Source organism: Amblyomma mixtum, chromosome 3, assembly GCF_055824585.1.
Source record: "Amblyomma mixtum isolate Tamu chromosome 3, ASM5582458v1, whole genome shotgun sequence".
Lineage (NCBI taxonomy): Eukaryota > Metazoa > Arthropoda > Arachnida > Ixodida > Ixodidae > Amblyomma > Amblyomma mixtum.
In genome coordinates this window covers 207551680-207565753 of record NC_143014.1, presented here as the reverse complement: position 1 = coordinate 207565753, position 14074 = coordinate 207551680, and the positions used below count along the sequence as shown (strand labels likewise).

The 14074-nt window shown below is 47.6% G+C and overlaps 1 protein-coding gene across 4 annotated transcripts in view; it reads right to left on the bottom strand.

The window, feature by feature from the left end:
• Positions 1 to 223: 223 nt before the first annotated feature.
• Positions 224 to 14074, bottom strand: part of LOC149353450 (uncharacterized) — a 77942-nt gene continuing 64091 nt past the window's right edge. For 3 of the 4 annotated variants that reach the window (XM_089582559.1, XM_089582558.1, XM_089582557.1), the window contains 3 exons: positions 12077 to 12226; positions 11317 to 11552; positions 224 to 2203 (listed from right to left, as the gene is read on the bottom strand). In XM_089582559.1, the coding sequence (XP_089438685.1) occupies positions 1861 to 2203; positions 11317 to 11552; positions 12077 to 12226 (729 nt within the window). In that variant the 3' untranslated portion in view covers positions 224 to 1860. Of the gene's footprint in view, positions 2204 to 7853; positions 8121 to 11316; positions 11553 to 12076; positions 12227 to 14074 lie in introns of those variants that run through there. The other variant, XM_089582560.1, reaches the window with a different exon arrangement.

Genomic DNA, 14074 nt, shown 5'->3' with positions numbered 1-14074 from the left:
GAGAAGAAAGGCTGCATCAGTGCATAGGTGTGAATGGCTGGTATATTCAAAATAAGCACTGGAACACTGTACTTGTGGTGCATGTAAATGAGTTAGAGGGTTAGTGTCGTTTAACAGACAGACCAGATCTTAATCCGGAAGTGTTACTTTGTTGATCAAGTTAGTAGAAAAGCCTGGTTGCAAAAGTACTGTGTACCTTTTGCAACAGCACAACATTGAGACGTTGTAGGTTTATAGGAGATTTATTTCAATAAGTTACTGTACAGTGACAAATAAACCTGCATACAGCTAAACATTCCGTTGCTGTGTGTACTTAAGCTACTACTGGACAGTTCCATGGCTAATAAATAGTTTTATTTGTTTTCTTTCAGTAGAAGCAGCATGTCGAACCTCAGCAGCATTGCTATCACACTTGCTTTTTTCTCTCAACAATGCATTATGTATACATGCCTTGCTATGCATTAAACGATTTGTTTGTCTGACATTTTTTACTAGTGAACAGATTGTGTCAATGAAACGTAGATTACAGCAACTCCATTCTGAGAAAGTCTTTGTGTGGATTTGATCTGGTAACACAGAAGTTGAGTGGCATTGTTTGCAGGAAAAAAAATGACAAGCAGAATAAAAGACATAAATACATTTTAAAAAATTACATCTCTACTGATGTGCCTTACTGCAGCTACATATTGCAATGCAGTGCATAAGGCTCACCAGAAGGGATAACATTTCACTCAAAAAAAAATGAACAAAGTGAAAAAGGCATCTCCTTGTAATCTACCCAGCTATCAGACACCCAGAGCAAGACAGAAGCATTGAACTCTTCATATGGCACTCCTTCCAAAGCAGGAAAGCGCTAATACAGGCACAGTCACCAACAAGCACAACTGTTTGGGAGCGAGGTACAAATGATGGTTGCAATACATCAAATAGGTGGCAATTCACCTTTCAAGCTTCAAGCCTTCGTGTATTACATAAACTGTTTCTTTGGGCTCTGCTGTTATGATTGTACATATTGCGGGTCACACGCTGTGGGCCACAAGACATGCTGTGTCTTCCAAAAGCACAGGAGTCCCATTTTTTGGCAGCACAGAGCATCACAGTGCCTGGATTTGGCGTTTCATAATTTTTGTCTTGCCAGACAAGGTTCATGGATATATGTATTAAGGAAAGGTGGATTCTGGTGTGAGTCACAAGTTCTGGCAATTTCCATACCTTTTGTCCGCCATTTGTTTTCGAATTGTCATGTTCAGAAATAATTATCAGTTCTGCAAAATATTGAGGCACTTGTCATGGCACTCCTTTTGTTATTTTATGTTTTATGGGGATTCAGGGTGTCCAGAATAATGTAGTTTATTCATATTTATTCATTTGTGCACAGAAAAACAAGTTTGCTTTTGATGGCACAATATGTCGCAAAGCTGCAAATTGCGAACATTTTGTTGTCAGGACCACAGGTCACAAGCATCTCCTTTTGGTACCTTTGAATATGGGTCAGAAATGAATGACGTGTGCTACCTCTATTGGTTGAATAGACCTGCATATCATTCATGTCGACAGCCTTCCTCTGGCAGGAAGTGACGTTAGCATCAGTGAATGGCTGCCAAGGGATGGCGCATCACAAACTTGTATTATTGAGGCCCCGCTATTTTTTGTACGGTTACAGAGATTTAGAGACAGCGTCATCAGCGACGAAGAAATTCTATAGGGAAACTCACGTTTGTCAACAGTCACCTTAATCACACGTTGCATTCTGGGATTAAGCGCATTTAAATGGCTGCATTCTGCACCTTGCATTTCCTGCAGCCTCACAAACACGAGTTTGCCTACAAGTGCTTACTTTTGCACTCGTGAGCAGGATCTCTAGAGCAGCTTTGGGGTCATGACAGTGGACATGATAGTCTTGAAACTGTTTGACTGCTGGATGCGTCCTTTCGGGGCGCCAAACGCGTTGATGGCATTGCCGTAGTCTGGCTGCACGGCATAAAGCTGGTTTTGGACGGGCCGGTGCTCCTGGAGGTCGCTCTTGCGAATGTCGCGCCACTCCTCGCCGTGGATCATCTGGTAGGTGGGCGACAAGCTGATATCGGCAGCGCTGGCCAGTTTGGTGCCAGGCCGGGCCATTCCCACACCGCTACCGGCGCTGCCCACGCTGCGCGGTGAGTGCTGCTGCTGCTGCTGCTGCTGAGGGCTGGCGCTCCCCGATCTAGTGGTGTTTGCGGCCCAGGAAGGACAGGTCGATAAAAACACTTCACGATTGGTTAGTTGCTCGGGACATCCAGCGGCACGGCGGGCATGGCAGGCAGGCAAGCAGGACCCGTGTCGTGCTTAAGACCGGTCGCGCGTGCTTCGTGAACTCCGCTCCGATGTCGGCAAAGGATACCGACAGCCGCAGAAAAACGGACGATCGTGACGTCCTCGGCGCTTTGGCCACGGTGCCTTAGCTAAACGAGTCCGAAGTGTGGGTTACACTCTTACACAACTTTATTGTTTGGGAGCTTTGCAAACACTGAGCACAGTTTGGTTTCGCGTGTGCTCGATGCCCACACGAAGCACGGAAGGTTGTAAGCATGAAACGGACCTGTACCACACAGCAAGCACTGCTTCTACTCATTCCGACTACATAGCCTTTAGGGACGGGGCTAATTATTTGATGGTCACCAAGAGCACGTAAATGAGAACTGATTTTCCTATGGAGTGTGCATATGATTCCTTTCTCGTTTTTTTTTCTATAGGGATTCACGCTATAGCTTTGGCTAGCGGTGCCAGCAGCATAAATTGCCACTTGATTAACGCGGCGAAGTTTAGGAACAGACCATTCGCATACATTGGCTTTTACGCAGTTTTTTTTTTTTCGGCTAAGAGGTTTTATCTACTGGTGGCACTGTCGGTTTCATTCTTCGAGACGGAAAGGAAGAGACGCCCCCTTGATCTGCGTAAACTGCGAACGGTCACCAGCCGCTGTTTTACCCCTTTTGTCTGTACATGGCCCTCAGTGTTGGAATGGAAAAAAAATCGCAATGTCCCTGAATGCTAGAAGAGGTCACTGCAATAATGGAGGACTGTATGTGTTTTTCTTCTTTTCGCAGTGGTAAGTACGATCGAGCTGGAGTCACTCTTACTCAATGCTGGAGTGCCCAAAAGTGCGCTGTTGTCGCGCCATTTGCCGCGCCTTTCCTCTGCTCATCAGCACCACCTCGTCGCAAGGTTAGGTGAGGCTGAGCTTAGTTTTACTAGTGCGCTCTGCTAGGTCATAGAAACAAAGGGTTTTGTTTGGAAAAATCTTGCGAAGCCGACTTAAAAGATCCCGTGAATTGTCAATTATCATATATTAACGCAAGATTCGGCTTGCGGCCAATATTCGAAGATACCGTTGATGTGAATTGGTTGTGTTGCAAAGGGGTTCGTATGGCACTGCTTTTTCTTGCTTTTTAAGTAGCTGCTTAATTCTCTTTTGACAGTTCCTAACTGATATAGTAAACATTTGCCAAAAGCTCTCGGTGACCATCAACTTTAACTGCATACCCAGGGCTCAATGTCTTCCTCGAGTGAAGAGAGGACCTCTCATGCGCGTAGTATCTCTCTCTGTCTCAGTATATATACATATAAACACCGGGCGTTTTGAATCACGGCTCGTGGTAACGAGCTGGCAACTATCCTGCAAATAAGACTGCTGCAAGTGGAGTTTGTTCTGTCGGTTGTTCACCCCTGGTGGTCTTGTCTCAACGCAAGAACTAATGGCACAAACCTCGTCACACTGTTGAGCTCTGCATTTGGCGTTCAAGAGGCCCTGCTCTGACTTTGAGCCCTGCGTGTATATCGATGTGCAGGCAGGTAAGCGTGCGGCTGCACTGTGTGACAACGTGGTGAAACACCCAGTTCTTTCGGCGCGTTCTAAACTTTCCTCTCCGCTCTACACTTAAGCATTTGCATACTGGAAATAATTGTCGCCAAGAAGTGACTCCTAGCACTTCTTTATTCAATGCAGCCTTATTACTCCCTAGCTGCCGCTAGCCTTTCATCACTGACTTGTACTCTATAGGTTGTCACGAAGTGCAGCGTATACATGAGATATGCGACGCAGGCGGCACTTAGCACAGCGCGTGTACATTTTCCACTACAGTAGCAGCTACTAGCGGTGACACCATCAAGCTGCACAACCATGCAAAGATGTTCGCTTAACTGGGACTGCGAGCTATATGCATTGGCTCATGCAGCAAATCATGGATTGCGCGTTGCCTGGACGTATGCAGTCAGCGCTGAATGTCTATGTCCGTCTTGTATCGGGAGGAGAGCGCAGTTGCATTCGGCACCTTGCAGCTGTGCTTGGATTGGTGTCTCGTCATTCCTATCGGAAGTGTCGGTGATAGAACCGGAGTATGCACACGAGCGCTATTTCCTTGCAGTGCAACTGTGACTTTCTACTGTGGCACTGCAGCTAGTCCACTCCGTTCAAGTCTGTGCGCTTCTTGCACAGACAAGTATGTTCTTTGCGCCAACGTCGGCGGCGAAGATTACGTTTAGCGGTGTATTCAGGGGCGTTACCACGCCCCTCCGCGTCTCTACAATAATACGTTCGTGGCGGAACAACTCGACGCTTACGTTGCGCAGCGTCGCCAGACAATTGTAGTCGAGAGAGTCCTGCAGTATCGTATCGAATTAGTCGCTATCAATAGCTGCTCACACGTTTTATTTCTTTTTTTTTTTTTGTTTGGGTGCACAAACACATCGCTCCCGAAGACTGGGAGGCCTTCCAGACTGCACACCTCGAAAGTGCTGAGAATGAAAATACGGGGGAGCAACGCGTCAGCGTCTCTCTACGCACCTTTTCGTCCGCAGGACGCGGCGTGCGGCTAGTGGCGCGTGTAGAAGCGAGCAGTGCACTGGCATTTGGAGTCCGCATCTACTGGTGGGGGCAAAGCGGCCTGTAAAGCTCTCTTCTCTTTTCGCTAGCGTGTATGGCAGAATAGCGCCACGGTGTGAGCGAGCTGTGCTGGTTAGTCCCTGCCCCATTAGCGGGTGCACCGTGTGCCTGCCCGTCTTAGCATCTGCGGGCGGTGACGGCCGCGAAACGCCGATGTCCGACATATATCGGTACTGGCACCGCCTCAGGCTTGCACGGGGCGCATCTGCTCGTATAGTTGGGGTTTAATTGTGATAGATGAACGCGGGCTGTCGAACTAGCAGGAATAAAGAACAACTCCGGCGGATATTAGGACATTTTCAGTCAGTAATCATATGTTTCCTAGGCCTCTCTCTCTTTATACAGGCGAGTTGGTTATGCAGAGTTAGGGCCAACAGCGCTAAAGACTGGGATGGAAAAGTAGTTTTTTCCATTCAGGAAGTGCTAGGAAGGTCGGCACTTTCTCGTTTAGCGAGCGCAAAGCGAGCATCTACGCGCGGGTATTTTGTGGCGGCAGTAACACTGGGTCGCTCATATAAATTGCCTTAACCGAGATCACAAAATGAAAAGCTCTAAACTTTATATGCGCCGAAATAAAACGCTGCTTGGTTGTGACATTTGGCATAAAAGAAGATGAGGTTCAGGAGAACGTGCAGTAAATGTTTCGGCAAATGTGTGAATAGAGAGCAAAACGAAAACGCTCCAAAGTTTTCGCCGGTGCCGCCCTCGCACCTCTGGTCGCGTTAACTGCCGCACGGCGGTTCCAGCAGACGCACAGGCGCGGGCTGTACAGCTTCATGGAGTGCGGGCTTGCAGTTTCGTGACCCTCAGATTAGCCAGAAGTGCAACCGGCTGGTTTGGGGGAAAATAAACAAAGCCACTCCCCATTTCTGAAATGTCTCTCAAGCGTCAGCATTATGCGTCAGCACCTGATGTTGCTCTCATGTCGCCGTTGAGGTTCGGTGGTTGAAGGCGACAGAGCCGCTTAGAGTTATACTCCGAAACTAAGCACTGTAGAGTACAGGACGCTCGTCTCAAGGCGTCAGCCTCCTGCTCAGCTGCTCAGCAGGAGGCTGGTTTCGTATTTCTTTCGCGCCCGAAGCTATAACTTTGATGCACACAGTTACGACGGTGCCGTACAGAACGCTTGTTGAAAACTGTCTGAGAACACTTTAATGCAAATAGTGGGCGTGGCCCACACAAACACGTTTCATACTATAGAAAATGGCCTTTTAGTAACTTGTACAAACCTGCAAGGCGGGCGGTTGTGTAGTTACTAACCTGATCAACGAGTAGAAGACGAAGGGTGGAATAGAAAGCAATATCGGACTTTCAACTGAGGGTTCATTGAAGGAAGGTGCTTTTAGAACATGATACCTCACTTACCACTAGCCAAGCTTAAAAAAATGATTAACTATAATGTTGCAGGCATGAAACTGAAGCAGTATCGGTTACGGACGCCCATAGCAGATAACTGTATCTTTCCGTCGTACTAATTGAACTTCAGAATGATTTATTCATTTCGGTACTGCGGGAGCTGGTATGCGAAAGGTTTGAGCTAGTGGCTTTGTTAAGTGAATTTGAATTTGCGCGAGTTTTGTACCAGTAACACACGTTGCGAGGCTAGTCGGTTATGCATTTTCTTTTCTTCAAAATTAAGCAGCGCTAACTTTTAAGACGACTACACAGAGGACATGACAGGACGGGCGCTGTCTCCAACTATGTTTATTGAACACGTTTTTCGTAGAACATATAAGAAAAGACGACCGTGAGCGCATGCGCATCTACGACTGACCACAGAAGGAAAGGCCAAGAAAACGGGACGGGGGGCAAGACTAAAGTGAGGTCGCTTTTTTCCTTCTCAATGAAGACAGCAAAGGTAGATTAAGGTGAGCAGAACGCATTTCGTCCCTTATTTTCAAGCAATCTGAATTCACTGGCATGCAAGGAGACAGAGGTGGTGCTGACACACATGTCGCCTCTTGCCTTTATCATGTGTTGACAGCTGTGGCCGAGGCATTCCTACAGAAATTTAAGGGTAGGCAAAAAAAGACACGCAGAAAAGAAAGGCCCGGGAACGCCAAACCAGTGGTTATGCCATACATTCACAAGGTGTCCCATAACCTGAAAAGGGTGGGCAACAAGTACGGCGTTCCGATGGTATTCTCTGCGCCTTGTAAACTGGCCAAGATGTGCCTTAAAGTCAGCAGTAGTGGCCCTGCAACATCCGGCTGTAGAAAAAAACACGCTAAGTCCTTTGTCCGGTGTGCCACAGGTGTGGTCTATGAGATCCCCCTTTCTTGTGGCAAAGTGTACGTTGGCCAGACAGGGCGTTGTCTTAACAAACGTGCCAGGGAACATGAACGAAGTTTTGGAAACGCATCAGACTCATGCATGAATCTACCCGCCCATTACCGTTCTTGGAAGGACCTAAACGATCAGAACTGTGAGCCACGGCTTGACAAGACAAAATTCTGACCAGGAGCAAAGATAGGTTAGCTCGGGAAATTATCCGAAGCATTTTTTATCAAAGCAAGAGGCGACATGTGTGTCAGCACCACCTCTGTTTCCCTGCATGCCAGCAAATTCAGATTGCTTGAAAATAAGGGACGAAATGCGTTCTGCTCACCTTAATCTACCTTTGCTGTTTTCATTGGGAAGGAAAAAACCGACCTCATTTTGCTCTTGCCCCTCGTCCCGTTTTTTTGGTCTTTCCTTTTGTGATCAGTCGTAGATGCGCATGCGCTCACGGTCGTCTTTTCTTGTATGTTCTACGAAAAACGTGTTCAATAAACATAGTTGGAGTCGGCACCCGTCCTGTCATGTCCTCTGTGTCTTAGAAGTTAGCGCTGCTTAAATTTGAAGAAAAGAAAATGCACCGGTAAGCTTTCCAGGAACCTTTTCCGATGTGGGTATGTCTGAGTGTTATTTGTTTCGTGAGGGAACGACGTGAACAGCGTCGTGCAAGCTTTACGGCGGGGCGACTGTTATCCGACAAAATTTCGAAGCTTGAAGGGTGTCCTATGTTTTGTTTACAAGCAGGCAAACATGACGCGTATGGGTGTCAATGGACATGCCGAGACTTGCACAAGGTATGCGTATTAAGTGCAAGCATGATGAATGACTTGCAGGCAATACTGCGCTGGGAGCGAGTACCGACCTGATTATTGTGCTTGCAGTTAATATCGCTTCCTTCAGAAGACTGGCAAGGCTAGTTTGCCTGTTGGTCAGAAACGAACAGACCTGAGACAGTGTAACAGTGTACGCTTGTGGCCGACTGGCGCAAAAGGAAATTCAAAGGAAATTAAACTGCGCTAGCCGGTGGACACGGAGGGTCGTGCAAACTTGTTATAAATCCGAGCTTCCAGTGGATCTAATAAGAGTTGAAAAGAGCGCACATGTGTTTCCTCTGTGTTTATCTGGCTGTGTCTATGCCTAGAACTGCTGGTCATGGGGCTTCACTCTTTGTACAGTTATTTCGCTGAAAGTTGAAGATTCTAAAATTCTCAATTAGCTTTGCAGCTGCAGTGATCTGCGGATTGATGAAAAGTGAAAATCGCTTCAAAACGACTGCGACGGATCTAGGCTGCATGTTCGCACTTAGTGCGCGCGTTTTTCTTTCATTTCATTTTTAAAAGTGTTAGTTCCATCGAAACCAATGCACCTGTACTTTCTCCGAAGCCGCAGCTCCATTGATAGGAGAGATTGACTAAACTGCGGCAGAAGATTTTATACCTTACTTGTGACCGCTGATAGATTTGTCCGCTCCTCTGAATCTAACTTCAGTTAGTCGCGATCGTTTGCGGTCACTCTAAGAGTGGAATTTTGGCTGGGTGGAAATCGGGCACAGCAAATCTCGCATATCACGCAACGGTTGTCCACTTTAGAGGTACTGCTACGAAGTATGCCGGGCATGGCCTCGCTGCTAATGCATGAAACTGTACGTTCCATGTATAACTTACCCCTGAATACGACTCTGATGCTGCCCTGCATCTTGACACGTGGGAAGGGTCTGTTCGCTACTGGATCTGCGCGTTGCGTTCATCTTTTGCGAACCCTAAATGTTCGCCGCGCCGTTTACATAATTGTGCGCACGTCTCACGTGTTAACCGGCGTCGTGTTCTTGCTACATGACGCGGGAACATGGAGCTGCTTAGACAACACGCAAAATGCAGGCGTAGGAACGCACAGAAAGGCACAGAACGCAGTCGTACTCTACTACAAACTAACCACAGTGACTGATTTTCGGCAGGTTTCAAACGGAGCCAACTGAAACGGGCTATTCGATAGATTACGAAATAACTTTTCCAGCCGTTTCGGCTGAGGTTTAGGTTCTGGGCGTGAAGTTTGACGCAGATAGGTTGCTCCACGAAAAGGTTCCGTCAATCATGTAGCATTGTTCAAGACCGTATGTGCTTACTCCAGATGTACAGGCTCGATCGAAAGTTCCTAGTACATAGGAACTAAGAACGAAAACCACGCAAAGGACGATACACAGGGAAAAAGTAGACAGGACGAGCGCGCTCGTCCTGTCCACTTCTTCCCTGTGTATCGTCCTTTGCGTGGTTTTCGTTCTTAGTTCATGGATTACCAACTAGCCCCCCATCGTACACTCCTTCCTAGTACACAGGATCTGCCTATGTGCTTTGCAATAGGGCTTTTGCGGCAGCCCCGAACCTCATAATCTAAGAGGGCGAAGAGAAGCCTGATCCGTACTCCTGCTGACCTTGGTAGCTTTACAGGCGCCGCAACTGCCCGAATATGAGCTAAAAGCAGATGCCGTAAACTCAGCACTTAAGACCAACCCATCATCTTCGGACTGCTGAAAACTAAAAGCGGCACTTTCGACTGAACCTTATCCAGAAATTTCTGTACTAGACTTGCTGGCCTGGATACGTATTCGTTGCATCTCTGTGCTTATGCTTTTCCCACACCGGAATTCCCCTAGCACGGAAGTTTGATTGCGTGGGCAGAAGTTGTATACCACGCTGTGTTGTCACTACTTCCTGCACCGGAACAGTTAGATTCCAACAACGTGTCAGGCAAACCTTCTTAGCGATATCGCCGCTAATGCTACATGTTCACCTGAAAAGTTGCCTTGTAGTGGCAGTCTTCGCAGTTGTTTCAAGCCCTGGGTCGCATGCAGTTTGGCGAGCTTTATTTGCGTTGTGTTTAGATTTCAAGCGGTTTCTGCGTTAGGACGCTTTCACTTCTCATGGTCACGCGCGACGAACCATGAAAATTTAAGGCTGGAAAATTATAGCTAGAATAATTTGAAGCATACCCTAATGCAGCAGTTTGCTTTTTACACCTTCACTTCGTACCGAGTTAAAACAGTTTGGCTAGTTTTGCAATGGGAACAACCGTTTCAGTTGGCTTCAGTCACTTGCGTGCCCATCTATATCCTACAGGGAGCGTATATTTGTCTCTACGCAACCTTCTAATAAGCACACCCAATGCAGCACATCAAAAGCCAGGCATAATGCAGTGTTTCCACAAACATAGCATAAACGCACCACTCGGCAAAGCAAAAGCACTCAAAGGAGGATTACAAAACTGCAATATCTTTTATGCATTGGTCATTCTCATAGAACTAATATAAGGCGGTGCGCTTTGATTTCCAATCAGTATAAATATCATAGAGCTCCGACTTGGAAATGAAGGCTTGCTAATGCGAATCCTTCCTTGTGGATATACGGCTCGAGCAAATAACTAAGTTACTAAAATTAACATCACTTCTCATATTTTCGTTTGGCTTGTCGACAAGCACTGTGCAAATTAACCCCGCTAATTTATGACCACCAAATGATTTATGATCCTGGCATATTTATGCCTTCATGGATGCTTGGTTCCATGGTCAAGCTGGCTAAACGGAGTCTTCAGCGGCATCAGTGCTTTCATTTGCCAAGACGGAGAACGCTAGACTCCGGGCAGTAGCTTAGAGACGGCTTAAGTGAAGAAGGAGCGGTGGGGGGCATGAAGAGGACGCTTTGCATTGCCTATTAGGCAGAAAGTGGTCCTTATCAGCTCTCCTTAGTGCTTTTCCCTGGAGCCTTCCTCACATTACCAGTACTGCTCTAACTGCCTGTCATGCAAGAGCACACCCAAACGCGCGGATATGTCTATATGTCACTGGCGTGAAGAGACCGTCTAGTCATTGTACTACATGGTGGACGAGCGGCCTCGAGTTGGCTGAAAAAGCCCATCTTGACATAACTCATTTTGTACCTTTTTACGTTATTGAAAATGGCCAGCACGAACTAAAGCTTCTCGCAGCTGATTGGGTGAGCGGCACATGCCGTTTGCTTCGACCTCAGTACATTCTTTAGAAGTCGGGTCGGTGAGAAGCGTCTTTGGCCCAATATGTGTTTATCAAGGTGACGGTCGCGTTTCCCACCACTGGGCCGCGTACTTACGGCTGGAGGTTGCCCTGGCCGAGCTTGACGCCTGCCTGCGCCGCCAGAGTGTCGGCGACGTTTTGGGTCGAGTAGAGGTGGATGGGCGAGTTGTACACGTTGTGCACAATCTTTGGGCCATCAGCGCCCGGTGTGCTGCGACCGCCGCTGCCTCCGCTGACAGCCACCGACGCCGGCAGGCCGAAGCACGGCGAGTTGCTGCCGGACGCCACCTGGTTCACCGTCTCTTGCACCTTCTGCAGGCGCGCGGTAAGATGCGGTTAATTTGAGCCTACTGCTGCTCCAGTAGTCCGCGACTCCGCAATACAACGGCCGAAGGGTGCTTCTTTTACAAAGCAGCGCACACCATTCACGTGTTTTCTAACGCAGCCCGTCACTTTTGTGCACCGTGCTTCGCATAAAACGTCTTCAAGAGCGGTGCGCGCAATAAACTCCAGAGCTGCATGCCCTGACGAGCTATTTTCTCGTGCTTATTCATGAGCTCGTCTGTGTTCGGTTCGAGCTTTCCGTTGACATGATTTCTCGCTAAGGTAAAAACAAAGGGACATCACAGCGGACAAGACGTCAGGCGCCACTGCTGCTTTTCCTCGGTGGGCAGTTATCAACGATCCGTATACCTACGCATATATACCTGCAGCTGGCATTGCGCCAGTAACACTTGCCGTGGGTAAGCAGGGCCGTTTGAAAGGGAGCGCTCGCCATTTGAAAGATCCGGGAGTTGGAGACTGGTGTTTTGATTAGTAGCCGAAAGTGCTCTAACCTTGGCGATTGCATCGGGATTGTTGAGGCTGTCGACGGGCATCTTCATGGTGGTGAAGTAGGGCTCCTTAACGTGCCGCAGGTACGACCCGATGGTGACGTCACGCCTTGGTTTCGCGGACGGTGTGATCAGGGGCGTAGTCCTGTAGGTCTGCGAGAGCACGCAGTGCGAAAAGAAAAATATAGAAATGTACGTAGCGTACCAGATTGTGCCTTAAGAAAAATTTTAAAGCACTGCAGATAAATCTGAACTATTTGACCTGCACCAGTTTCGCCAACTGCTCGGAAGTATCTGTTGCTGGTTCCGGCAGGCCGTGCGTGCACGTCGCGAGACAAAGGCGTCATTGTGGTCTGCGAAGGCGGTCTCGAGGACCGACGAAAAGGGAATTTTCACTCTCATCGTTGTCGACGACCGTTCGTCCCTTCACGTCTCGAAATACCAGCCGCTTCTAACCAGATGGGGGGCGACCAACGCAGCTTTGTTCCCCGATGCCTTACAGCGTATTCCAATTGGCGATCTGGAGCAAGCCTCTTGCTCTACGAAACCGAAGAATGTGTTTCAATGGGCGATTTAAATTGAGGTAAAGCGTTTTTCTTGGACCTCGACGATAAGGTTTTTACACTCGGTAGGCACCTTGCTGCATCTTGTCGCCGATTGGAATACGCCACTCGGCCATCGCGGCAACTTCCTGCGTGCTCTAACTGGTAGCTTGTTGTTGTTGTTGTCCTCTAAATAATGGCGCGTACCCATTGCGGGGGATTGGCCAAGACACAGGCGGCAACTGATAGGTACTCAGAATGTTAAACAAGAAAATAAATGATGGGGGAAAAATTAGAATAATAATGATAATAATAGTAATTAGGAAATAAATGAAAGAAATTCAGATGTGTAATTGAAATAATCTGAACAAATACTGTGAGATTGGTGACTGAAATAGAGAACGCGGCTAAATATTCCATGTTTCGGAAAGCTTCTTGCGCTATGCGTCAGATCTTGTCTTCGTCATCTTTCATCCGTTCGTTCTGCACCGCGAATGTTCGCCAAGACCGCTGAAGAATGGCAGAATGCTATGGCTCTTCAAACAGCGAGAGGGACGTTGCGAATGCAGTGAGAGCCGTTGAACTAACTGACCAGTACGAAACAGAGGAGAAATGAACGCGCCGGCATTTAAAGCGTCTGTAGCGACCCTGGCGACCAGTGTCGGCCACGTGCTGTAGAAGAGGAAGTGGTGCCAGGATGTGCAATAGGTCTAGAAGAACATTACAAATCATTTACAAAGCCTGCCTGTTACCATCACGATTGCTACTGACGCCTCCCAATGTGATGAAAAGGCAGGGGCGAGTATATACTGCCCGCTTCTAGATTGGTCTTTTTCTGTGCGTCTTCCGGATTTCACCCCAATTTACCAAGCGGAGTTTTTGGCGGTGGTGCTTGCTCTTCGCAAACTAGACGCATCTTTCTCTGCAGTGGCTGTCATTACAGACTCCTTTTCTTTGTGCTCGTCCCTTGCTTCATCTATGGATTCTCCAATCCTAAACACCTTCTTAACATTTCTCCCTGCACATTTGAGCCTTTTACATATGATATGGGCACCAGGTCATAGCAGTGTGGCAGTCAATGAAGTGGCTAATAGCGTGGCAAAGGCATCCCACAATGGCCCCGTGCTACCTATCCTCCCGGCCACAGCGCGCATCACAGCAGCGAGGTTTCGGAGAAGTATTTTGTTAAGCATGAAATCTGGACCAATTTTAAGGTCTGATGATTTCCCGCGTCTTAATTATTCGAGGAGCAGGAAATGATGTCATTCACGACAGCTTGAGGTCTCTCTAACTAGGCTGCGCTGCCGGATCCTACCTTTAAATTTTTATTTGCACAGGTCTGGGTTGGCACTTTCTCCCGTCTGCGCACTCTGTGATGAACAAGTCAATAGACCATCACTACTTTTTTCTTTTCTATTACTATTATTACTTTCTATTTTTTATATTTTTTATTTTTATA